A 27,736-nucleotide genomic window follows, 5' to 3' on the forward strand; every position below is an offset into this window, starting at 1 on the left:
TTTGTGGCCTAAAACTACTATTTGTGGCTGCATGCAACCTAACACCTAGATATCGCATCCGAATAGGTAAGAGTTATGCACTTAAAAGTTTGAGTCTCCCACCTAAAGGACGGTGAAATGCTGTGCTGGCTGTAAAATTCCTTGCGTTCAATTCTCACATCCAAAGAATTAGTTAAGACCTATCACTCTTGATTGCGAATCCAAACCACCCCAGCCAAAAGATTTTTTGTTTCACGCCCCCGGCCATCGAATTATTTCTTCTTAGCAGTCAGGAACTTTTAGTTGCAGCAAAAAATCCTCAAAATTCTCTCACCATTTCCATTACAATCAAACCCTACTCAAAACATTTCTTATTGAAAAAGAAATTCAAAAGTGAATTTTTGCCATGTGCATAACTAAGAAAACTAGACAGTTGTTTGTAAGATTGGAGGGGTGAGATCCCTAATTATAATTTCACGTTGTCTCTCATAGGGGAGGCGAGAGGTCATGAGGCGTCAAAAATCGTTTTATGCTGTATTTTAATAGCACTCTATCAGAAATATTTGGAGAAATTATCTGGAGCTCGATGCAGGGATAAGTGACGCCTTTCTAAAAATTTTTGAGCTTAAATAGAATAAGTGGACTGAAATTCGAGTGTTGCGATGTTGCCCCGTAACACAACGCATCGGAAAATCGAGGGGCTCTCTAAGGCCTTTCTTCGTCACTCATGCCGGCTAAGATTGTACTGCCTGGGATCTCGCTCGTATGTTTTTAGTCCACGAATGAATTTTTGTCGCCGATAAAATAGCTCGAAAGGTAGTGTCCATTCAACTCACACTATACGGCGCAAACCGAAGGACTTCTCGCAGTTCGTAGCTTCCTCATCCCACTTCTCTTCCACCCCAACCACCCCCAACTCCTCTTACCGCGTCCTTTTTCAAATGCAGTGCCAACATCCGAAAGTTTGCCATGCGAATTTGACGTGGTTCGAGCTGGGTCCTAGGAGTGTCGCGGCTGATCTTCCCACATTTACTTTTGGAGATGACTGTACAGGGCTAAATGAAATATCTTAAAAAGCTGTTTGTGAAGATCGAGATTTACACTGGAGATGTTTGTCCTGCCGATCGTGCAAGACCACGCTAGCCATCATGGCCGCTGACATCGAGTTCTTGAAGCAAGAGCTCGGCAGTTTGAAAAGGAGAAGTGAATCTTGTGCCATTGATAGTTCCCTAAAGAGGGTTACTTTCGCTGAAAAGCTTGCGACTAATAATTGTGCGACCGAGTCGCGTACGAAGGGTGTGGAACCATCTATCGACGAACCGGTTGTCAAAGAAAACGCAGTCAAGTCCAATGTGAATACTAAGCCAACTATCTCCTCAGCAGGAAAATTAAACAACAACGGCGAGACGACGCATAGCCTCAAGAACCCTGCAGCAATCAGCCGTAACGGAAACTATCGCGATGTTTTCAAGAAAGGTGAAGGATCTGGTAGCGAAAACTCGTGAAGTGACACAGGCAGTGATCCCTCATCCACCGACAGAGAAAACTACACTGAAGTTCAGCATAAGCGTAGACGTCGAAGGAAGCCGATGGAGGGCACGGCTGACGTCAGTGAGGACGCGAGTGGTAATCTTACCGGAGTTCCTCGCAAGAGTAGTCTTCACGTGTGGAGGTTTCCAAAGGACACAAAACCAGAAGAAGTTGTGGACTATTTGAAAGGTAGATTTACTGGGGTCGTGGAAGTGAAATCTTTAGAAATCACGCATCCTTTCGCGTATCTACCGATAGTGATAAAATTCACCTTCTAAGAAATGTTCAAATCTGGCCCAAATATGTTCTGTTCGAATGGTATTCTTTTCGGATAGCTCGAAAAAACTTGGCACCAAGTTAAGTTCTGCGCCGGTGTCACCTTATGAAACAGAAGTAGTTATTCGAGATCAAAAGGACTCTATCATTTCCTACCAGTTGTCTGATAATTCTAATCATAATAACAGTATTGACAGTGTAAAGGTGCACAGTGGTCTGTCCTCAATCCTGTGTTTAAACATTCAATGCCTTCGCAATAAACTTAGTGCCCTAGAAGTTTCAGTCAATGAGTGCCCGTATGACTTTCTATGTATAACAGAGCACTGGCTCAAAACTGAGGAATTTGATATCTCCAATATCAAGGGTTACAGGCTGGCAACATCCTTCTCCAGAATTAAAGCAAAGAATGGTGGTACATCAATCTATGCTGCCCAGTACTTATCTGTTAAAGTACATAATCAACATCAGTGGGTTATGCAGGGAAGTGCATTGTGAGGCAAGTGCCATATATGTGAAAGAATACCATGTGATTGTTGTGTGTTTATATAGATCCCCAAATGGTGATTTTGTAATTTTCTACCAGCAGCTAGAGCAAATTTTAGTTACTCTCTATAAGTTTGGTAAGGTTATAATTGTATGTGGTGACCTAAATGTCGATATTCGATTTGACACAAGAGAGACAAACTCCCTCATTGCTCTGCTCATGTCCTTCAATTTGCACTGTGTAAACAGAGAGCCCACAAGAGCCAGCTCTTGCCTTGACAATATAATCACAAGCTTACCAGCCTCTTCTTATAATGTCAACGTGACTGACTTAGGGTTGTCAGATCACCTAGCTTTGGACTTCAGATTTACCACTGAAAGAAGAGTTTCTGAACCCGTATGTAAGACCCATCTTCCTACATTTACTCGGCATATTTCTCATATTGGTGGTGAAAATATAAAATCTCTATTGTCCAATGTCACCTGGTTTTCGCTCCTTCAATATCAAAATGGCAATGATAACTTCACTTGTTTTTTTGAGAATTTCATATTGCTCTTTGAACACTGTTTCCAAAACTAAAGGTAAAAAGCCCAGTAATAAGTGGTTTATTAAGGAATTATCTCATTTACGATCTGTAGTAATCCAACTTCACTCCAAATATAGTCACTCTCGTAATATCGAGGACAAGAAGGCCTGGCTTCTTCATAAGAAGGAGTACATAAATAAAATAAATCAGTCAAAAATTATGGCAAATGGTACTCTAATTAATAAGGCTGACAATAAAGTAAAGGCAGCCTGGAAAGTTATTAATTCTGAAACTGGCTCTATACATCTCAATTCAGAACTCCCATTCTGTTCTGAAAGCCTGAACAAGCATTTCATTGACTCAATCAATCTCATCATCTCCTCTTTAAAGAGCCCATCTGCTGACGCCACTGATCTTCTTAGAGAACTCCCAGTAACCGCACCTGCATTCAAATGTCAGTGGGTTACTCCCACTGACATTTTTAAAACTATCAAAAGCTTCAGAAAATCAAACTGCACCGACATTTATGGATTATCTGCCAACCTTATCATACAATTAGCAGATGCACTCAGTGAACCCCTTGCAATAATCTGCAATACTTTCTTTCAGTCAGGCTCATTCCCAAAAAAACTCAAGATATCGAAAATAGTCCCTATTCATAAAAAAGGTGATAGAACCTCACCAGCAAATTACCGCCCAATTTCTATAATTCCTGGTTTTGGTAAGATAATCGAAAAAGTCATTAAATTTCAGCTCTACAATCATTTTCACGATAATAATCTATTTACACCCTCTCAATATGGCTTTCGTCAAGGTTGTTCTACATCTTCTGCCATCAAATATGTGGTCGATAACTTACTGGAGGCTTTTGAAAATAGATCCTCTCTTGTTTTAACAGCTTGTGACCTTTCTAAAGCTTTTGATTGTGTTTCCCATCCACTACTCCTTAGAAAATTACAATATTATGGTATCAATAATACTGGATTAAAACTCATGGAGTCCTACTTAACAAACCGCTCGCAATGTGTTCAAGTGAATAATTCACTGTCTGCCCCTCTTAACGTAACACATGGTGTACCACAAGGATCAGTCCTCGGTCCTCTTTTATTTTTAATTTTGATAAATGATCTCCCACACCATCTTCCTTGCACGTCAGTTTTATATGCTGACGACACTACTCTGATACATGATCTAAATGACCCCACCTATCCTTCGGATGTTATCCTTTCAGTGGCCGAAGAATGGTTCTCAGCAAACAGGCTTGCCCTTAACACAAATAAAACCCAACAAATGGTGTTCTCCTTAAGCCCTACTCTGTACCACACTAGAAATTTAAAGCTACTGGGCTTTGACCTTGATTGCAGACTAATATGGGATTGTCATACATCCTCTACAACTGCTAAGTTATCAAAAGCCATATTCCTTCTTAGAAAACTGAAAACACTCATTCCTGCTGAACATCTTCGAGCAGTTTACTTTGCCATTTTTCACTGCCACCTCTCCTATGGCATTGAGGTTTGGGGCCATTCTTCCTCATCTAAAGAGTTATTCATTCTACAGAAAAGAGCCATTAGGATTATTACCAATTCTAACGTAAGGGAACACTGCAAACCACTATTCAGGCAGCAAAGGATTATGACATTGAACAGTCTATATATATATTTAAATGTTTAATAAATGTAAAAGTGAATATTGACAGCCATAAAACTGGTGCTGATGTCCACCATTACAACACAAGGCTCAAAAATAATCTGTTACAGCCCCACTGTAGGCTGTCAACTACAAAAAATTCTTTTGACCATGTTAAACTTTGCATGTTCAACCACTTACCTCAAGAGGCAAGAAATTGTACTTTAAGAAAGTTTAAAGTTGTTCTTCACTCGTGGATAGTGACTCAAGCTTTTTATTCTCTCAATGAATTTCTGGAGAGCAATACTCTAAATTGTATATTCTAGCTTTAGTTTTCTTTGACGAAGACTATTACATTGTATTATGTTTAATGTTGAATAAATTATGATTATGATTACTAAATTGAAATACTCTGTTTCCTTCTTTAAATATGTTGATACTCAATTATATTGTGCCTGATAATGACTCTCTACCAGTTTAACTCCATTAAATACCACAGAAACCAAAGAAAAACTGTAAATACGAACGATTATGAGACTTGGGTGGGTTTATTCCACTCCTTCGGATAGAAAGAGCACTCAGCTTTGCTAGTAACTTCCGAGGGATTATGAGCACTCATAAAACCGGGCTTCTACTCTACATGCATTTTTTAATTTTTTTTCCTTCACCTTTTGGCCTTGAATATGCTGTATACCATTTTGACTTTGGGTGCCAAATTCAAATCCTTGCCACCGCTTGGAGCTGGTTCCAAAGTACCGACTTTATGCAATCCATTCTCGATACCGGTTCCACAGGCCAAGAACCGGCAGTATCGAGAACTGGGTACCAGAACCGACCCATCACTATTTCATGCCTTCATCTCAGCACAGCCCATGCTTGTTCAGTCACTGATCTCCTATTATTTTCAATAAACTACTAGCAATCCTAGTTTATCTCAATACTTCTAGCAAAAATTGTAACAAGAGTTACCAAAAATAAAGACTCACCTGATCAAGAATGATAGAGTTTGGAATTTCCCGGCTCAGCCTCTGGGCAACAGCAATGTGACCCTCCTGGGAGTCGAAAGCGGCCGCTGTGGGCGTCCTCACTATTTCAGCACCCAAAGCTCTCAGCACATCTACCTTCTCATTTGACATTTTCTCTGGCATGACTATTATGCACCGATACCCACGAACAGCAGACGCTAAGGCTAACCCCAACCCTGGACAACAAAATCAAACATATCAACATATGCACATCATAGCAATAGGTGATGAAAGTTTTAAACAGAAGTAAGGTATTCTATCACAAGCATTCAGTACCTATTCAATAGCAATACAGTGGAACCTCATCAGCTGAACGACCACCAGTAGAACCACTCCCTTGATTGAATGATGTAAGTGGATTTGCTCGGCGTAAATACATGCATTCCATGGAACATTATACGACCTTCAGTTGCATGGTTTTCCCAATTGTACAATGCAAAGAATCCAAGCACACCAACCTATTTACCCATAAATTATTATTACCTATTTTTATTACCAGACTTCAAAAAAGCTTTTGACACAGTCAATTATACTAAACAGTTGGATTATATGCAAAAATTGGGTATTTGAGGTACAACTTTTGAGTGGTTCCCACATTACCTTTAAACCTGAAAAATAGCTATGAACCTGAACGAAAAAGAGAGCAACCAATACGTCACAAAGTAATGGGTACCCCAAGATTCCGTCCTTGGATCAATGCTTTTTCTTACAATTATAAATACAGTAAAACTTTGATTTAAACACTTTGATGTTAAATCAAGTCTTGTATTATTATTATTATTATTTATGCAGTGATACTCAAGTCAGGCCAGAAAGCGAAGAGAATTTAAATGATTTTTACATCTTTTCTTGATTTTATGCAGTGTTTTGATTTTGTGCAGCATAACCTCAGCCCCAAAGAGCCCACTTATCTTGATTTTACTTTTGTTTACTTGCTTTAATAGTTGTCTTTTGACTTTGCTCAGAACAACCTCAGTACTGAAGATAATTTTGATCTAAATTTCATCTACATATCATCAAATTTTTCATGGATTTACACCTGCCCACAGTCAGGTTTAATCTACTGATTCACAACATTTTGCCAGGAGCGCCTAGGGGATGATGCGGCTGTCTATCGTGTTTATATTCAGGATGCACTGAATAGTAGAGGCCTTCACGTTGTAGAAATCCATCTTACTGATTTGTGAATGAAAAACTTTGCTGATTTACAAATTGTAGAAACATCAAAGTTTTTTATTCACAGATCAGTTTATATTTAGGGTTGGAAAATACCAACATAATCAAGAATAGCCCATAAAAACAGTGATAGCACTTGTTGCTCTTTTTGCTTTACTCTCTTCAAAGCTCAGATTCACCGATAAATGACTATGCTGGATCAAAGACAAAGCTGTTTCTTATCAATCACTGACTATTGTTGCAAATCAAAAGCATACAGAGGAGAAAACTTTAGTTTTGTGCCTGAACAATTTGGTATTTTAATTGTCTTGCATTATTTTTGACTTAAGCCTCCCACCATCATCCTAAACAGAAAGCATCGGTCATGAAAACACTCCTTCATAGGGCCAGAGTTTCTGACGATGGCGCTCTGAAGAAAGAAGAGGATCGCGTGAAAGAAACCTTCAGACAGAATGGATATTCGGAAGCCTTCATCCATTGCCAGGCAAGAATTCCGAATAAACGCCCACCACAAGACTGCGCGGTGAGAAGAGAGAAAAACAAGCCAGTGGCCTATGCCACCATCCCATACGTCGCGGGAACGTCTGACAGAATTTCCCGTGTGCTGAGAAAAGCAGGCATCGTGACGCGCCACAGAGCATTAAAGAAGATGAGCGACTTGTTTCCATCGGCCAAGGACCGACTACATCCCCTCAATGTGGAAGGCATTTATAGAATCCCGTGCTCATGCGGGAAATCTTACGTTGGGCAGAGAGGGCGCTCTGTGACTTCTCGTCTCAAAGAACACAAACAAGCGATATTACATCGTGACACGGAGAAGTCGGCGATAGTGGAGCATACTTACTCGGAAGATGGACATCGAATTATAATCGACGAGATGCAGGTGTTAGCCCAAGAAAAATTCTATCGTCGACGACTAATTCGGGAGGCTATTGAGATTGAAAAATGCCCCCAAAATTTCAACAGAGTGGACGGCGTTAAACTCAGTCAGACGTGGAAAACGATTTTCCGAAAGAGAAGACGGCGAATATGTTACCAACAAGGTTATTTGCTAGATAAGAAGAGTCCGCTCGCCGCTCAAGGACAGGGGTGAGAGTTCTGTTGACGTCAGCTCCGCCCTCCTCCCCCACTACTCCGGTGGATGGGGGAGGTTGGACGAGTATATTAATTGACCACCAATTCCATAATTTCATTCATCGCCTGATGATGCGTCCTGCAACGGTCACGAAAGCTTGCACGACAAAGTGCAACACGCAGCTGCACCCGGAAGCTGTTAGCAACAATTAAGCCTAAAGTTTAATGCCTGAAATCCTATATTTACCATGATAATCAAAGCAGTTGGCAGTTCTCAGATTCATACATCTGTGTTGCTGGCACATTTTTCAATGGATTAGAAAAAGGAGGAGGCAGATTTGGTTAAGGACAATGCAAGTAAAAAATAACTCAGAAAACTCTTTCTATTGAGAAGCAAATTTAAACAATTAAAGATGTGGAGCACAATAAGCCCCTTTCCAAAACAGAAATTGCCAAGTTGAATGTGATTTCATAGTCAAGGTTAAAAACAATTTTGGCATCATACATGTCCTAAGGAAAGTATGCAGAACTTGAAAAGACATTGTTTGCACTCCTAGTGATTGCTGCCAAAATAAACTGTCTGCTGACAGTCCCATTTTGCCAGAGAAGGCAAGAAAATTGGCCCTCACACTGAGGCAACATGATTTCAAGTGCTCTACAGGATGGATGGACAAATTCAAAAAGAGGTAGAACATTAGCCACAAGCATGAATGTGGAGAAAAAGGTGAAGTGGATGATAACTTGGTGAGCAAGAGGCATCAAATCATTGACTCAATCATTGAAACATTTGTGCCATACGATCAATATAACATGGATGACACACGTCTCCCTTCAGGATTGCTCTTCCAGACAGACAAATGCATCAAAAAGAAAAGAAATGGCATGGATATCAAAGAAGCAAGGAGTGCCTGACAGTGCTTCTCACCAAAAACCAAGATGATAGCATCAAATTGAAACCCTATGTCAAGGAAGCTCTTAAGCCAAGATGCTCTTAAAATACCACAAAATTTTTACAGCCAGTAAAGTATCATGCAAATATTACAATTTTTTGATATGCCTATTCAGAGATTAGTTAAGGTCAGATTGAAAAATTAATGCATTTGAGGCAATAGGCAATAGGGTCTTCAATTATTTTTTTACTGCCTAAATTGAAAGATTATCACTCCTGGAATAAGTATGTATTTCATGATTTTAGATTTTTAAATGACGATTACTATTTTTTGCTATTTAATGAAAAGTGAAAATTTTCAAGTGCCTGAAAACACGAATGAACACATACGAATGCAGGGAAAAGCCCATGTGACGTCTCTGTAGTTCCAACCGATGCCATGTGAGGCCACCTTGGTGTTACGCTATGACCGCCACAACGATGCAGGCTGCTAGCAGGTAGTGCTTGGCTTGAATAAGGATTATTAATACCCTATCAAACTTTCCTTTAAAACTTAAGGAAACTTTCTGACCATAGGCAATTTTAACAGGTGATTATTAAGAAATCTTTCCCTGAGCTCTGTGCCTCATGCATGCATTAGTAATCTCAGACAATGTTAAACTCCTGAATACTCATACAGAAGTTAGGTCCCAGTGACATCACGTGGAGTGGCATCGTATGGGCACCAATCTTCTCAAATGAGGTTAAAACTGACCATTAACATTTGTCTCAACTGGGATTTCTAAAACCAAATAATTTGTATATTATGAATACACTAATGTTGGGTAACTAATCGCAATCGATGCCTTTCTTTTTCTTGGATGAAGGGAACTACCCTATTGTGATTAAAATAATTGAGAAGGGTTTATAACAAAGGAAAATCAGAGATTTTTTCACCCAAAATGAGTGGTTAAAAAAAAAAAAAAAGAATTAACATCAGGTGAAGATGACCTCTAACGTTGAAACCATGGTCGTGAATAAATATTAATGTGAAAGCACAAAGTTCTTCTTTTTAATGTTAATTATGAATCGCTTTCACCAAGTTTCGCCTCCAACAATCAATTTAATGGTTAACTAAGTTTTGATAATACGAAATGTTTTGAAATTACATACATCAGGCTTGGCCCTGAGGAGCAAATGGCATTCGTTTATACGAACTACATAAAAAATATTTGTCAACAAAACTAGTTATTCCTGTGAAAGCAGCAAAACAATAACTACTTCTAACTGTTGAGCATCAAAGTGTGAAATTTTTAATGATAGTACAACTTCGGAGGGAAAGGTTCGCCTAAAACTCTTACGGTAGAAATCGAGGAAAAATAGTGAGTTCAGTAAAAATATTGTGGCTGACACAATTTCCCTACTTACATGCATACTTGTAAGCATCGCGTAGACAATACTTCATTGTTTATCACGAGAGGAAGGTCGCATGGAGTACTTCTTGCACTCCTACTTAAACCAAACACAACTGAATCATACCAAGAAAGTTCTGGAAGTCCATAAAATTGCTCAAATTTCAACGTTCTTGCAGGTAAATAAGCGACCTCATGCTACAATTTTCAAATCAACAGTTGGATATATGAAGAAGGAAGAGAATTAAGACATTCAATGATAGAGGAATTATTTTACATTTTAAAGTTTCATTTTAGAGACAACGTTACATTTCGGGGGGGGGGGGGGGAAGGTCGCAGAAAATACTGCAGTTGTCAACGACTAGGTGGGGAGATGTAGTAAGTAGAGATGGGTCGCTTCAGGTGCCCAGTTCTCGGTACAACCAATTCTTGGCTGTGGAACCGGTACAGAGAACCGATCGCGTGAAGTCAGTATACTTTGGAACCAGTTCGGAATGGTGGTGATAATTTGAATTTGGCGACCAACGCTGAAATGGTCTGCAGCATGTTTAAGGCCAAAAAGTGAAAAGAGATTTTAAAACACTTATATGTATTACTTTCTGACTGAATGGCTTCCACGTTTTTTCTTTCAAAAGTTGCTCACTAACACTCGGATTTAACCTTTTCCCTACGAAGGCCGTGTTTTCACGGCTTGAATTTTCCGACGCTAAAGGCAGAAGGCCATGTTTTCACGGCTTTGCGGTCAAGCATGCCAAGTGGGTCTCAAGCGCAATTGGGGACCCTAGGCGTGAAAGGTCCGACCCTTTCCTATTGTCCATGTGGGGATTATCTCGGCCCTTTCCAGCACTTAGTGTCCCACTCAAGGAAGGTGCTCATGGTCACCAATTTGTTTATAAGTTAGAATAACTAAAAACGTGCATGTTGCATTTATTGAAAATAAATGCCAAGAACTACATTCTGGATGTTCTGCTGATCGGTTCCAAATTTTAAATGGAACTCTAGCATTCATATTAACATAGTTTATCATCACCTAGAACAAATTTTGGAGACTCTATGGTTAGATGTTTAACTTTTATTTTTAAACCTTACTAGCAAATTTATAGGAGCGATATTGTAATTATTTACATTTAAAGATATACATTACTCTGTTAGCCACATTCCAAGGGTACATTTGCGGTGAAATTTGATAAAATATGTATCCGATTTAACTCATATGATAAAAATCCCTCCCCAGCCAGCACACTCGCCGACGTTTATGTAAACGTCCAAGACAACGAAGCGGCAACAGTTTATCCTTTGACGTTGCGCCGTGGATGATATCAACATGACGGCAACGCGTTGCCGTGAAGTTGCTCAGTTTGGACGGCTGCTTCATGTCTCATTTTATGTGAATGCATTCGCTCTAATTAACGATTCTGCTAGAGATAAAAGGTTTCACGACTTACGCAATTAACTTTGCATAATGTGTTTTATGGGATAAGTGGTATTTATTCGACGATTTTGTGGATTTATTAATTAATATGTCTCCAAGTCACTCGGTGGCGATGGAAAAAGATTGAGATAATATAATAAGCGTCTCTCAAGGTTGACGATTCTCTGGATATTTATTATCGGCGAAGTGAAATTAATAAAATACCATTGATAATTAAAGGCTGTACCATTACGATTTCCTCCTTCGCATGAAATTTTACGCTCGATCATATCGTCTGCTCACGACAGCGAGGCCATGCGAAACCATCGTGCGCGCAATGCGAAATGCAGTTTGGGAAGAACCCGTCCGCCGCCGTTGCCGGTAGCCATAGTAACTTTGGTACATAACTTTGTTGAAATGTGAATTCATGCTTTGTGTTCGTCGCGATGCTTTTCTCCTTTTTGAATGGTCGAGGGACGGTTTTCGTTCACCAAACCTTTAGTAAATAGATTTTTTCAAGAATTTTAATTTTACATAAATTGTTCATTTACTTCATCCGTCAAACTTAACGTGGTTTCAGCTTCTCCTTTTTCACTTTTCATTTCATTTCACCTTCACATCCGATTATCATGTCCACCCGTCGTACTCTGACCTTGGGCCGTATTCTGTATTTCGTCGGTACCGTACCGGTCGGTTTCCCTACCCAGCCCACCGTCAGCACACCATTCCGTACCGACGACGGTTTCCATACCGACGACGGCTAATTCAGCGATTCAGGGGGCCTTCACAGTTCGGCGTTGCGTTGACGCCGCGGCTAGCGAGCCAATCAGAGCCCGTCTTTGAGATTTGATGACGTCACGTCTCCTGCTCGCTGCGTCGTCGCAGAAAAACTGAACCTGTCGGATTTTCTCTGCGTCAAGGCGGCAGTACGCCGACGATTTCGAATTGGTGTTTGTTTCTGGGTATACAAATATGCAAGATTAGCTTTAATGGGAGTGGCAAATGCTATTTATTTCATTATTTACTATTATTTTGAAGTGTTCAGCTTGGATATTTCGTATCTTTCCTAAACATAAGACAAATGTTAACCCTAAATTAGATTACAATCACTGAGGAGCATAGATTAGCGTTACTCATACCCGTAAATGGTATCAAAAAGCTAAATACAGCGTGAGAGGTGCTTTTTGGTAGCTAAGGTAGTTAAAATTCCATTTTATATCCAATAAATAATTGTGCCCTCATGATCTACTCAGTTAGAGCTATTTAGATAACATGACTAGAACAATCTGTTTGAACAATAGATATCATTAATAAATATTCCTGATAACATTCCACGTTACTCATGTTCATTGAGTGTATGTAATTAGCTATTTTTCGAATATTCCGAGTTAGGAAATAATATTTAAAGGTCATAATAATACATAGGCAAGGGCCATCACTACATGCATTATTATCGACTTTATGGTCGCCATATTAACTTCAAATGCTATTTATAGTTAAGAAGAACATTTTAAGAAATGAAATTGGGTAAACATGCAGAAATAAGGTCGTTAAAATTCCATTTTATATTCAATAATTGTGCCCTCATGATCTACTCAGAGCTATTTAGATAACATGACTAGGACAATCTGTTTGAACATTAGATATCATCAATAAATATTCCTGATAACATTCCACGTTGTTGGTGATCTTCATCTGGTGGTTTTGGTGGTATTCTTTGGTGATCTTCATCATGCCTGCCTGTTCGCAATGCAGCCAAGTTCTTAAGCGCACGCAGAAAACTGTAACGTGCCGCACTTGTGAAAAAGTGTTCCACCCTGCTTGCGCCTCGCTCAACGACGCGGATTTGCAGCTGCTGGAGGACACTAGTCGTGCCTGGAACTGCGCCACCTGCATAGCGAAGTGTCGCTCCACCCGCGGTGATGACACCCCGATCAAAGCCCTGGACCCTGGATCTCTCGAAGACAAGAGTCAACGTGAGGTTTCCAATCCCATATTGAAGGAGTTATTGGATCGTGTCAAGGTAATCCAAGAAAACCAAAGTGAGTTTGTGAATTCTATAAAAAACGACATAAGTGAACTAAAGAAAGTTATATCAACCTGGGAAAGCTTAATCAACGAACATAGCAAAACTATTTCTCTAATTAGCGAGTCACTATCAAATATAAGTGGTAAATTCGACGGTATGGTGGCTGAAAATGAAGTTTTGTTGAAGCGAGTCGCTAACCTTGAAGCTCAGTTGAACACATGGGAGCAGGACTCTCTACAGAATGTCGTAGAAATTCACGGGATCCCATTTAAGCCTGGTGAGGTAGTGGAGACCCTTGTCTGTCAAGTTGGGCTGGGCCTTGGGGTCAAGTTAGAGGCCAGTGATGTCGATTATGCATATAGACTGAAGGCCCGTTCAAACTTACCTAACAACAGACCCCCTTCCATCCGGGTTCGGTTCATGAGATCGAATTTAGCACGAGAAATACTGGAAGCTCGAAAAGCAAAAAGGAGTTTCTCAACAAGAGATATTGGATTGAGTGATTCCCCTAACTACCCCATCTATGTCAATGAATCACTCAGTGCTTTGAATCGTAAAGTGTATGCTAAGGCGAGAGAGATTAAAAAGAACGGTAAACTTAAATACTTATGGATAAGAGGGGGGAAAATATTTGCAAGGGAATGCGATGGGAGTGAGCGACTTCTTTTACGCACCGAAGGCGATCTCCATGCCCTTCAATGACATAAAATTGAAGGTTCAGGAGGTAGAGCGCCCGCATGCAATAATGTTGACAATTCCAACTCGACTCCTGTATCCTCGAATACTCATGGTAGTATCGTATACCAAACCCTGAATATATGTCATGTCAACGCACAGTCTTTACCAGCTCATATTGATGAATTTCGTAACCACTTTGTTTGTGGTGATTATCATGTGATAGCAATTTCTGAATCCTGGTTGAAACCATCTGTGCCCACTGAATATGTTAATTTGGATAATTATATATTGTTACGAAACGACAGGTTGGAACGAAGTGGTGGAGGTGTGTGTGTATATATCAAAGAGAATCTCAATGGAAAGATACTGTCCTGTGTCAATGAAAACTTCAAGCCTGAATTTATGTTTGTTGAAATAACATGTCCTCTTGGAAAGATTTTACTTGGTGTTGTATACAGACCTCCTAAGGTTGGTTACTTGAGTGAATGTTTTGAATGTACGCTGGCAGGCTTCCTTCCGTCATATAATAACATACTTATATGTGGTGACTTTAACTCGGATCTTTTAAAGATTACGCATGACAGTAACTACATAAGAAACCTATGTTTCAGGTTCAATCTGTCTTTAGTACCATCTCATCCAACTCATCATCGGCTCACATCAAGTACTCTATTAGATATATTTATTATAGATGACCTTTCTAAAATAAAGGAACATGGCCAATATCCAGTTCCTTTCTTATCTGACCATGATTTAATATACATAAAATTTAATCTGAAGGTGCCAAAAATGAAAGAGAAGGTAATTTGCTACCGCGATTTCAGTAAATTTGTTCTCCGTAATTTTCAAGAAGAATTTGATAATATGCCATGGGCAGACTTCATGTCCACCATTTCTGTAGATACCAAGGTATCAACCCTTATGATTTATTTAAATCAATTATTAGATATTCATGCCCCACTAAAAATTTTTACTCCGAAACGAAACCAACTTCCATGGATAACCCCGGAAATAAAAAATATTATCAATAAAAGGGACATAATTCGCCGCAGTTACACAAGGAGTAAATCTAAAAAACTTTTTCTGGAGTATAAAAAACTGAGAAATGAGGCCCAAAGTATTATGAAAAAGGTTAAGGAAGACTATTATAACCAATGTTTTATGGACAAGTGGGATTCTAAAACAATATGGAACGAAATTCGAAGACTTGGACTGATTAAGTCTCGAAATCAGGGTACAACACTCGATGTTCCAATTGACACATTAAATGATTATTTTATCAGTTTATCAGCCAATATCACCCCCGGGACAACAGTAAGTCCAGCCACAGGTCGTAATAGTGCATTAGGAGTCAACCTGCACAAAGTCAATGAATTTGGAAATGATACGTTTTACTTTCCGAATCTAACTCCCGAGATCATGCTAAAATGTTTCCAATGCATCAAGTCTAATGCTGCTGGAAATGATGGGATTAATAATAAAACACTGAAAGTGGTTATGAGTGTGATATTTCCGACATTGCTTGATATTTATAATTGCTCACTGAACTACTCTGTTTTCCCCGTTGCTTGGAAGAGAGCCATTGTAAAGCCTATTAAGAAAATCCAAAACCCTACACAACTATCTGATTATCGCCCTATTTCACTGCTGCCTATCGCCTCTAAACCACTTGAGAGATTCGTCTACAACTCTGTGTTAGATTTCCTATCCGTTAATAATTTGCTGGATAACTATCAGTCAGGTTTTCGTAAGGGACATAGTACACAAACGACCCTCATTAGAGTTACCGAAGACATTCGCTTCTCAATAGATCAAAAGAGAGTTACCATTCTTGTACTTTTTGATTTTTCGAAGGCTTTTGATTGTGTTAATCACGATTTGTTGCTGGATAAAATGAACCAATTAGGATTTTCCACCCCAGTGATTAATTGGTTCCGTTCTTACTTGTTCCAGAGAACTCAAGCAGTAAAAGGAGATGACGGAGTACTGTCTAGCTTCTCGGTAGTATCATGTGGTGTGCCCCAGGGTTCAATATTAGGTCCCCTCTTATTCTCAATTTTCATAAAAGATCTACCACTTTCAATTACCCATTCGAAATATCACCTCTACGCAGATGATTTACAAATTTATCTAGACTGTCACCCAACAAACATTGATAATGCCATTGAAAAATTAAATGAAGATGTTAATCACGTTTGTGATTGGGCCAGAATGAATTTACTAAAACTTAATCCCCATAAAACTCAAGCTATTATTATTGGTACTCCAATGTATGTCAGGAAACTCAACTATGACAGATTACCGAAAATAAAAGTTGAAGGCGTTGATATTGGCTATTCAAGCACGGTAAAAAACTTAGGGGTCATTATGAACAATACGCTAACGTGGAACGAACATGTATCCACTATTTCTAACAAGGTACATAAAATATTGGCACAGATCAAACATTTCAAACGCCTAATCCCAATAGAAGTACGAAAGAAATTGGCGAATACCTTGCTGGTTCCACATATGGACTATTGTTCCCTTGTTTTTTCCGACCTAACTGGTGAATTATATCAGAAGTTACAAACACTTTTAAATTCTGCGATTAGATATATCTAATCGCAGAATTTGAAAGAAATCGCAGAATCGCAGATATATATATATGATATAAATATCCGGGAGCATGTCACTCCTTACTACATAAAGCTGCAGTGGTTGAAACCCCAACAGAAAACTAAATTCCTGCTATCTGTTTTTGTTTACAAAATATTGTCATCCAAAACACCTGACTAACTAACACCTGACTATGTAACCAGAGTGAAACCAGTAGAACTGTAAGAGCTAGAAGGCGTTTTAAAATACCAAATTGCCGAACTACGGTGTTTCAATTGTCCACTTTAAACTCTGCTATAAGATTTTGGAATGAAATACCGGATGATATTATTAATTGTAAAACTGTTTATCAATTCAAAATGAAAATGTTTGTTTATTTACTCGAAAAATATGATTGTAATTAAAATACTGTAATATATTTCTCATTAATACTGTTAAATTGTATTTCCACTTTTTTATGTTGTTCACTGCTGAGACTTAACTGTAAAATTTGATATGTTCCATAGGACAAGGTCCTAGAACAATAAATTTATTATTATTATTACTCATGTTCATTGAGTGCGTGTAATTAGCTATTTTTCGAATATTCCGAGTTAGGAAATAAAATTTAAAGGTCATAATAATGCATAGGCAAGGGCCATCACTACATGCATTATTATCGACTTTATGGTCGCCATATTAACTTCAAATGCTATTTATAGTTAAGAAGAATATTTTAAGAAATGAAATTGTGTTAACATGCAGAAAACAACGTATGTATTGTGCGTTTAGTTCGAAATCATAAGATGATATGCTCACAGGCTGATTCATAAATACTCTACACAGGATTCTCCACTCCCTTGGTTCCTGTGATTCCCACCGATCGCATCAAATAGCGGCGCTGATGTAGCGAGCCCCGGTTGTTCCCAAGCAATACACGCCCACAAGAGGCACGCTACGCGGCGAATTTGAATCCACGTTTCGCAACGCAGAGCTGTGAAGGGAAAAATTTGCTGGCGGAGCGGGAGCTCTCGTGGCGTCGACGCAACGCGGAGCTGTGAAGGCACCCTAATATGGCCGCGAGAGGCACGCTTGCGGCGAATTTGAATCCATGTCTCAATCGTTCATTGCTAAAAAATAAAGTTCGTGTCAACTGCCCACAAAAATATAACTATCACCGTGAGTTTATGTAGTTTCCTAGTGGTGAAAATGTACGTAATCACAAAATCGGTACGCTAATTCACGTTGAGAGAAGGGAAGAATAAGTGGGTAAGGAAACGCTGTTAACTTTCCCTAGCCTGAATTAAGTTTGAGGGCCCATAGATATCAACCATGTCTTTAAACTTCCGGCACCTATGTTTTAGAGAATTAAGAATGATTCCTGCGCAGCTCATAAAGAAGAGCACTCGTTGACATCATTACCAGACCACCTAGGCACACTTGGGGACGGGTCAGATCCGGTATTAGGACCATAGCAAGAATTTTTATCATACAGACTGTCCCAAGGGTCGTGTGTCATTTTTGACCTGTAATTTTAGTAACTTTGCATGGAGCAATATTCATGAAAATTGTCACACTTATGGGGAAAGGTCCTAAGTTTTGTTGAGTGTAAGCAAAATTTTACAATTTTGACCTTTTGACCTCACAAAGTGGGTCCAAACCAAAAATTTGAATTTGCCTTATGGGGTTTCAATGTTAAAGAAATCGAGATAGACAAAAGTGTGAATTTCATTGACCAATATGTCATTCTTAGGTTTTCGGACACGAGAAACCCGAAAATAACACTTTTATTTACGAATATTCAACCGTTGACCCAGTAAGGTCACCGTCAAGGTCATAAGGGTGGCAAAAGGAATAGCATACCAACAAAGGTGTCGATCCATGGGTTTTGTAGGGTGCCCAAGTCATTGGTATTGTCCAAATACCCGTATTATTCACTAATTGACCTCCGAGGGTCACCACGGGGGTCAAAGGTCATAGAGTTAAAAGTCGGGCAATCATAAAAACCAAGGGGTCAAGCCATAGGTTTTGAAGGGTGCCAAAGTCGGTTAGGCTGTTCGTAGATCCGTATTTTTGATTTTTTGACCTCCGAAGGTTGACCTCCAACTTGCTGCGATGAGTTAGCTCCGCCCCCAAGTACGCAACGCCGAGCTATGAAGGCACCCTCAGTATGGGTGCATCCAGGGGGAGTGATCGCTCCCTGATCAGTGAGCGGACTGTGACGTCAGCGCTCACTGAGCGATCACATTCCCCCCTGGATGGTGAATGCTCAGTGAGCGCTAAGGTGGGGAACTTGAAATGCATAACATTCAATATGGCGCCCAGCGCTTGTGCATACTATCGTGTAGCGGCTGCGAAATATACTTTAATTCCTGTGATAAGTTCATACCTTGTGACTCTGTCCCGAATATATATCACTCTTAATGTACGGGCCTAAAGGATTTATCGCTAACAGCTCTTTACGAGTACCGTGATATTTATTGGAAATGCCTATTGTGTCAATCGTCCAAATATTTCGTTGGGAATCTGGCGCCTGACATTGAAGTCTTGAAAAAAAGAGGTCTTTACACTAAAATGGACGTCTTTCCCATGTTTAGAAAGCAATAGTTTCACATTTGCTAATTCCATGAAATCCGCTTCGTCTTATAGTTTCTTGAATGAGATTTAATAATTGATCAAGGACAGCAGTAGACATTATTATCACAACAAACTGTTTGTGAACATCGGGTGACTAATGATGAAGTTATATCTCAGCATTACGGGACGTAGTGTGGCGGATGTTTTGAGGAAGTGCTGGTAAACCGGTCAAATTAAAAAAGTGCTGGTGTTATCGTACTAACCAAATCTGACATTACTTTTGAAGTGAGCTATGTGCCACATGAGCTTCTAATTGAGGAATGGACTTGGAATGTGCTCGGGTTAATGTTCATGTTCCTGCTGATGATAAACAAATTTTTGTTATATCTTCTTGTCGTTCGCCAGCGAGTAGTTTTAAGGGTTTTTAAAATCGCTGAACAACTTGCTTGATGCCAACCTTTTATTGACATAATAGATTTAGCCTCTAACCTTCAACATTTCTAGTTCTGTCTACTTTATGTATGCCACTCACTTTGTCAAAGGTCACATGAAAGGTTTTACTCTTAACCCTGATATCACTGTAATATGTTTCTCTACCAGAAGACCAATATTTATAAAGGTACCTTATGTACGATCATTCTCGCGTGTGTTATAGAAATTCACCGCTTTACACGATGCAATTTTGATTTTAACTTCTTACATACTTCAGCTATTGCGCAATGACGTCCCCCGTGTAAAACGGCCAGAAGACAATGTTGAAGCTATTACTTAGTTAACCCGGGAGAAAAATTACTCACGCCTTATTTTTTTGACTAAGCGGACAATTAATACCCCGCGATTTACGTATAAAGCTATATTTGCATTTATCTGAAGCCTATGAAATATTAATAAAGAATTAAAAACACATTTCAACTCGAAAATCCATTTTTCAGCGAAGGCTACATCTGAACTTTACCTGGCTTACGACAAAATTCCACCGCAGAATAATATTTTGGCTACCTAATTTAGTAAATAAATACGTAACAAAAGGCCTTCTGCCAATCGCATTTAATATGCCTACATTACGTATAAGTCATCCAGCGTTAGATGCGTTACAATGTATAATTAATACGGCTGCTCGACCTGACAGTTCTTCGGCACCATTTTGAACTCGCGCCGCCGCTCACTGGTCGGTGAGCGAGGTGATCGGTCCCGGAGTACGCTCACAAATATGGCGGCCGCTCACTAGTGATCGGGTGGTGAGCGGTCGCATCCAGGGGGAGAGCGGTGGTTTGCTCACCTTCCGCTCAAGGTCGGTAAAAGCAAGGTCGGTAAAAGCCAGGTCGTGACACGCTCCCATCTTGGTTCCCGCCTGTCTGTTGTTTACATGGTGTTAGCATAGGGCATGTCAATTAATTTCAAAAAATTGTGTGTTGCAGTGCTCCGCATTGCTCCAATTCCACGAAAAACGGAGTAAGAATATTTCGTTTTCCTTCTGATCCTAAAAGAATGGCTCTGTGGTCGATAGATTGCAGAAGAAACAAATGGAAATGTACAATAACATCGCGCTTTTTGCTTCAGTTATTTACATCCATGATTGTCTTGTCATTGTTAATTGTCTGAGTCTAATTGCTCAATTTGGAATGCATTTCCTTCGTGCAGCATTTGCTGCCTCAAAATCAGTGATTGAGTTTGGAATCCATCCTATTCTAATTAATGCTCTGATGTGTATTCATTTATTGCAGTTATTTGTAAAATCTTAAATGTACCTAAAGGCTCACCTGAGTGCACACTGACATTACTGTGTCACATTATTTGCCATGATTCTTGGAATATTTGCATGCGGATTATTCTAGTATTACATTAATTATTGGGATTGGCAATATTTACAATTTCTAACTAATCAACATAGGCCTCAACTTAAGACAATTAATAAGCATTCAATGAGAGTATATTATTATCATATGGAGAAATCATATCATTTTGAGTTTAAAAAATGTACAGGGACTTTGTATTACGAACTAAGAAATCATATTACAGTAGAGTTATCAGTCTGGCAAAAAACCTGACCAAAATATCATGGTAAGTAATAAAAACCGATCCCATGCAAATGGCAGTGTTTGCCAATCAGTACCTCGCCAATGTGCCCCTATGCATGCAGAATTCAATAATATGTTGGGACAGCTTTAATACTGACCCCTGTCAACATATAAGGTCCTCAATGGCCCTCTTTCCGGTAACAGAAAATGAGGTATTGAAGCACATACATAGCCTAACGTTGCCTTCTGTTTGACTTCATAGCCTCCTAAGTGTTAATATGCTCATGGTACTTTATATAGATTATCACTTGAGTCTTAAACTTAAGTTATGATACCATCATTACCTCCTTGTTGATATTTAATTTTATGATAACTCTGGGATATACTTATAAATTAAAAATGCTGTGCCACTATGTTCAATGGTACTCAGCAATTACCATAGATAATTAATTATCTGGTTATCTCATTTTTCAGATTTTATTTCATGAAGGAAAGATCTTCGAACATCATGTTTAAGAGCAGTCAGAATTATCAAATGAGGACTGGGCTTAACAAAAGTCAACAACAAGTGTTCTACCCTAATACAGAATGAGTTAGCTGTGTCTTTCTGTTTGAAGGCCCACTCAGAAAACAAGATAGCCTTAGAAGTGCATTTTAGCTCCATTATAAATGTCACATTTGGTAAGTACTTTGTAATCATTGGTGCTTTCGATTTACTCTTCCCTTATCTTGGAATACAGTTGAATGAATAGAGCTTTTCAGCATATGTGCATATTTCATTTTCAGCATAATATCTAATCCAATTATGAATACTTTGCAGGCAGTGTAAAAGTCAAAATAAGCCTGATTTGATACTATCAGTATGAAAAGAAGCATCAGGGAATGATTCCAGGCCTTGAAATACAGAGCAGAGAAAGGGAATAAGAAGCGAGAAAGTGTTCTGAAAGGCAATTCAAAGGGGGTCTCGAAGAAACATGATTCTTCCAATTTGCCTATCTCAGAAACTGCTAGTGTGGAAGGGCAGTTTTGCTTGTAGTCTCATAACATGATTGTTGGATAAGGTGAGGTCAGCGACTGATCACTGTAACGACAGACACAGCTAGAAATGTCATTAATGCTGCTTGATTTTTATCTCACAAGGGAGTAGGAATGATTCTTTGCCTTCTTGAATGCCCCATTTTTTATGATTTTCAGAATGCCAAATGCTGCTAGGAATAGGTCCAAGTTTGGTTGAATAGCCTTTCGTATAGCTGAAATAAATTAATTTTAGTTCATTTCTTTCCTATGAACCTAACTCAAATGCTATAGAATGCCCTACCCTTAAACAGCTCCATTGGTGAAGTGGTGAAGATTACGGCTTATTCCATATATGGAGACATAGAATGCTGCAGGAACGCTAGGGTGTGTTTGCTTGTGGTGATCAGCTTCCTTATCGTCATAGAACACATCAATTTCATAATAGGGCATTCATAATCGTGCTTGCTATGGCAGTGAACAACTGAATGTGTAAATTGTATGAAGAAAACTTCTTTAAAAATAACATTTCCTAATTACCACATGCTGATGTTCCCTGTCACCACAAGCTTGAATGCGTATGTCCTCGTATGAAATGGCTGTGTTCCTTGGCGATTAAGGAGTTGACCACTAAAAGGAGAGGCCACATTAAATAGTGTACACTAGTGTTGCTATTGCATTTCATGCCTCCGTGTTCGGAATTAGGCTTCAATATATTATGTCAAATATAGCTTTTAAAAAATATTCCCCTACCTGTTAGGATCTGCTGCAACAGAAAATTTGAAAATGAATTCAATCTAGACTCCAAAAAATTGAATGCAAGTTTATGTTAAGACCTCAACCCTAACTATAATTAATGTTGTAAAACTATAATTTGTTAATTCTCCTATTTTGATATTGGAGTCATGTGTGAGACTAATATTTTTCGTACTGTTCCTCGTGGGGGATCCATTGAGCTGGAGGCTTTTACATAAGTATTGCTGTAATTCTATAATTTCTACTTGAAAATGATCGTGCTATCTGCTGGTTAGCAATATCTTTTGTTTTGTATTGATGGAGACCTGTCTATTTCTTTCCTTTTTGGGTTATGAACTACCTTGTAGCTCATTGTTTTTTCCAACTGTCATTTCCCCAGGTGGGGCTGTTCTGATTACAAAATCAGTTGCTCTGTGGTGTTTGGTGCTTGTGATATCATTGCTGTTGTGACCTCTAAATACCGTTTGCTTGAATATATAATGGATTTTAATGCTTGCAGCGAAAATAAAAGTTTATTTTCAAAATTCTGTCAATGGTTGATTTCTCTATTAAACCCAGACCTAGAAATTATTTGAATTTAATGGAATACCCCGCCATGGTAGCAGTATCAACGTGATATCAAAAAATCCCGATAGATGGCGCCACTATCGCGATGTTGCTCAGTTAGTTCTCGATAGTGCCGGTAGGTGTCCCTTGCGTCTGTGACGTCACCGAAAAGAAACTGTTGCCTTATCGTTGGCGACATTTAATGGTGTTTTTGCCCCTTCGTTGCTGGCTCGTTGCCGTCATGTTTATAGCAACGTATTCAGCAGTTTCTTTATCGTTGATAGAAAGTTGCCGTAATTTACGGGGCAACGTCCTGTTCTGTGCTGGTAATCATATTTTATTACATTACGATCGTAATGTAATAAAATATGATTCTCTCAGTTCTTTGTCGTGAACCAAAATTACAGCGACTATTTTTAATAACCTCTTATCAACCTTTGAACACAACCGTATTATCAATGAGTTCCTCTATAAATAGGTGGTCTGCCCTGTGCACCTCACTGGCTTACTACGGGAAACATTAGCGCATTAATGTTTTCTTGGAAAAACTTATTACCCTCCAACTGGCACATCCAAGAGTAGATTGGTGCAAGTAACTTCCAACTGAAATATGTGGAAGAAAATAACCTCACTCTTCTTGGAATAACTCATATTCTTTTCAAAATTTTCTTGGCGTGTATTCAAATTTAGCCGTTTACTCTCTGTAAGCATTCCGCTACCTATACAAGGAATGGTTTCTGTAGAACCCTGCTGTGCGATGCAGCCCATACCATGAATGGAAAGAGAACTGCTCTACCCAGGTAATTACTCTCATATCTTGGTTCTCTGGTCAGGATCCATTAAGGTGGTCTGCCCTGTGCACCTCACAGGCTTACTTCGGGACACATTAGTGCATTAATGTTTTCTTGGAAAAACTTATTACCCTCCAACTGGTACACCCAAGAGTAGATTGGTGCACGTATCCTCCTACTGAAATACGTATGTGGAAGATGATAACCTCACTCTTTTATTTATTTATTAAATTATTCAAACACAGCCGAAATGGCCTTTACTTTGAATACAAAACATAAAATCTGCAGCTTTAACAAATGTAAACTATAAAAAAACTGTACAAAGGATATAAAAAAGAAAAAAATGGATTCAGTAGATGGCTTTTCGAAGCTGCCTCTTGAATGACCTGATGGGCATTGAAAGATCCAGGGAAGGGTGAGTACTCGAAATGGCATTGAAAGAGGTAGGGAGTCTGTAAAAAAGTGATCTCTGAGAGAGAGAAAGACGGAATTTAGGTTGGTGTAGTAGGTGGTTATTACGGAAGGAGCGGGAGGGAATGTGGAGTGAAAAGAAAGGCATCATATCTGAGGATCGAAACTTGCCATTTAAGGCATTGTAAATGAAGGAAATATCATGGAAATTCCTACGGGAGGATAGAGGGACCAATGATAGGGCAGACATTACTTCAGAACGAGAAGAATTACGGAGGTGAGGCACACGGTGTCGGACTACTGAAATAAAGTAATTAACTGGGCGTTCAAGAATTTTAAGGTTGGAGGGGCTGGCAGTGGAGTAAATGACTGAGCAGTAGGGGAGACCGGGGCACGTTGGCCATAGGGGCAGGATGGCCCAGTCGAGTTAATTCATACAATAGACACTGACTCGTGCTAGGAATCTATCAGAAGGTTGGTAGCACACTTCCCCTTTCTCCACAACACCATTATGACTGGCGGAGCAGTTTTTGACAAGTTATAGCGATTAATTGTATTTGCGCGTGTTTCAGTAAAATTCTACTCCCAGGTTAAATGTGTGTTATTTAAGTTTTGATCAATTTGGGCCTAATAGTTGAGTACTATAATTAAAGCTCATAGTTTCAGGATAACTTCAGTGTGGCATACAATCTAAATTGCTTCAGTGAGTTTTGTAACGAATAGAATTTATTGTAAACATGGCGATGGGGCAGGTTGGCCCAGCGACGACGACGGCCCGGGGTGGCCAACGTGCCCCGTCCTATGCATTTCTTCGTCAAAAATGGCCTAATTTTGAATAGACGGTCACTTTCATCATCAATTGAGCTGTCATTCAGGTGTAAATGACTTAATACTGTCACAAATCGGTTACAATGCATGCTTGCCAATAAGAATGTGGGGAAGTACCTTTTGTTAAGTTTTGTTACCTTTTTGGACCAACACATACGTTCATTAGGGAATTTATCGTAGCATGACATTATCATTACATGTCATACGTTCCTCCTTCTCCAAAGCTAGATTTACATTTTTCTGGTCAGCATATATGTCACTGTTTATGCAAATGTGCAAGCAGTTTATCCGAGAAAAATGAAAAAAAGTCGAGTGGACTTACGCATTTGATTACCTCTTCAGTAGGAAGAATTGGATTACAATTTAAATTGAGCTCGAAAGCTGGAATACCCTTTCCTCACTTACATGGATTATTTTCTGTTACATTTGAGGGTAAGCTTACATCAATAGTCGACTCCAGAGGTTCCGCTGGGTCTGCGATTAGTCGTCTTTGGGAGCGTTGGGTTGTGTCTGAACTGATTAGACACAAAGACTCAATTAAATTCAAAGAGGCTACTAAAATATAAGCGCAATGGTGAAGACAGACATCTATTTGAACGTAACATAATATCACAATGTAAGGCATGTCAACTGGAGCTAAAAAAAATAAAATACGCGCGTCCGATACAGGAAGATGAAGATTCACTGTGCCTAAATTGTGTCTTTCTCGACGGTCAGCCCGGAGCACAATGTATTTAGTGCACAAATTTCAAGCGTTGTGCTCATTAAACATGTGTGAACAATGAAATCGGCGTACTATTTCACAAGAGCAATAATTGTGCTGATCCTTTGTATATGGACAGTCACAAAAGTCAACTGGTTTGTATTGTCACGCCAGAAATCCTAATAATTTAAAGCTTTCCCGTTGTTTTAGTAAAATGGTTATATAAACTGAAATATATTTCTTGATTACTATTAGTTTTATTTTGATTTCCTAAAATCATACTAGTTCAGCTTACCAAAAAATACATGGGCCAACGTGCCCCAGCCGCTGGGCCAACTTGCCCCGATGTAGGGGCAGATTGGCCCACCTGTCATATGCCCAGTATTTATTTATTTTTAGAAATTTATAAGTCATATATTCAAGTTTATTTATTGCCATCCAGATTTAGAAAGACTGTTCTATAATTTAGCAATAATTTCATAAAGTTAACTATGCATAAATAAAAAATATTTAAAAATGTAAAAAAATCGGGCCAACGTGCCCCGGTCTCCCCTACTCGAGGGTTGGGAGAACGCAACCGGTGAAAATAGCTCTCATGGCGATTGGATCGGTAACAGAAGTGAGTCGATAAAGATCTCCTACAACTGACATGGCCTTGGATTTCATTAGGTTGAGGTGTGGAAGAAAAGTTAGTTTGGGGTCGAAAGTAACACCCAGGTCATTGATGGAGGAAGCAATCGGAACAATTTCATTAAAAATAGTATATTTATGAGGAGTGGGGGTGCATTTTAAAGAAAAAGGTATGTATTTTGATTTGCTTGTATTAATTTTGAGTTGCCACTGAAGGCACCAGGTCTCGAGGGAATGAAGGGAAGACTGCAAAGACTGAGAGTCAGAAGTATTCTCAACTCTTTTGAATATTTTGCAGTCGTCTGCAAAGAGGAGAATTCCGCATACGTTAGAAAGTGCACAGCTCGTAATATCGTCAATGAAAAGGGAAAAGAGAAGAGGTCCGAGAACGCTGCCTTGGGGGACGCCTGAAAGGATGGGGATGCTCGGAGAAGACGCTCCGTCAAGAACAACTCGCTGAGTGCGGTCCGTTAGGAAATTCGATAGTATAGATAGGAAAGAGCCGTGGATATTGTAGCGATGAGACAGTTTGTGGATAAGAAGGGTGTGGTTAACGGAGTCGAAGGCTTTAGCAAAGTCAATGTAGCAAACGTCTAGTTGAGAAGAGGCTTCGAAAGCAGCGGTGATATGCTGATGTAGGATAGATAGGTTCATAACAGTGGAGATAGCAGGAAGGAAGCCATGCTGCTGGGGTGAGATTTAAGCGATAGTAAATGATAGAATGGGTGACTTTTTCAGATGGGTGTAATGAAACCGAAGACTCTGTGACTAGGGAATCCAAACTCGGT

General features: G+C 39.3%; 1 protein-coding gene and 1 long non-coding RNA gene across 4 annotated transcripts in view; one reads left to right on the forward strand and one right to left on the reverse strand.

Moving 5' to 3' along the window:
• LOC124168149 (cystathionine beta-synthase) overlaps positions 1-27,736 on the reverse strand; it is a 189,486-nt gene that overhangs the window by 125,938 nt on the left and 35,812 nt on the right. For all 3 annotated transcript variants that reach the window (XM_046546273.1, XM_046546274.1, XM_046546272.1), the window contains one exon: positions 5,411-5,625. In XM_046546273.1, the coding sequence (XP_046402229.1) occupies positions 5,411-5,625 (215 nt within the window). The remainder of the gene's footprint in view (positions 1-5,410; positions 5,626-27,736) is intronic.
• LOC124168151 lies at positions 21,670-23,563 on the forward strand. Its single transcript, XR_006866858.1, has 2 exons — positions 21,670-22,330; positions 23,419-23,563. It is a non-coding gene; the product is annotated as an uncharacterized LOC124168151 (long non-coding RNA).

The sequence above is a fragment of the Ischnura elegans genome, chromosome 11, assembly GCF_921293095.1.
Source record: "Ischnura elegans chromosome 11, ioIscEleg1.1, whole genome shotgun sequence".
Classification (NCBI taxonomy): domain Eukaryota; kingdom Metazoa; phylum Arthropoda; class Insecta; order Odonata; family Coenagrionidae; genus Ischnura; species Ischnura elegans.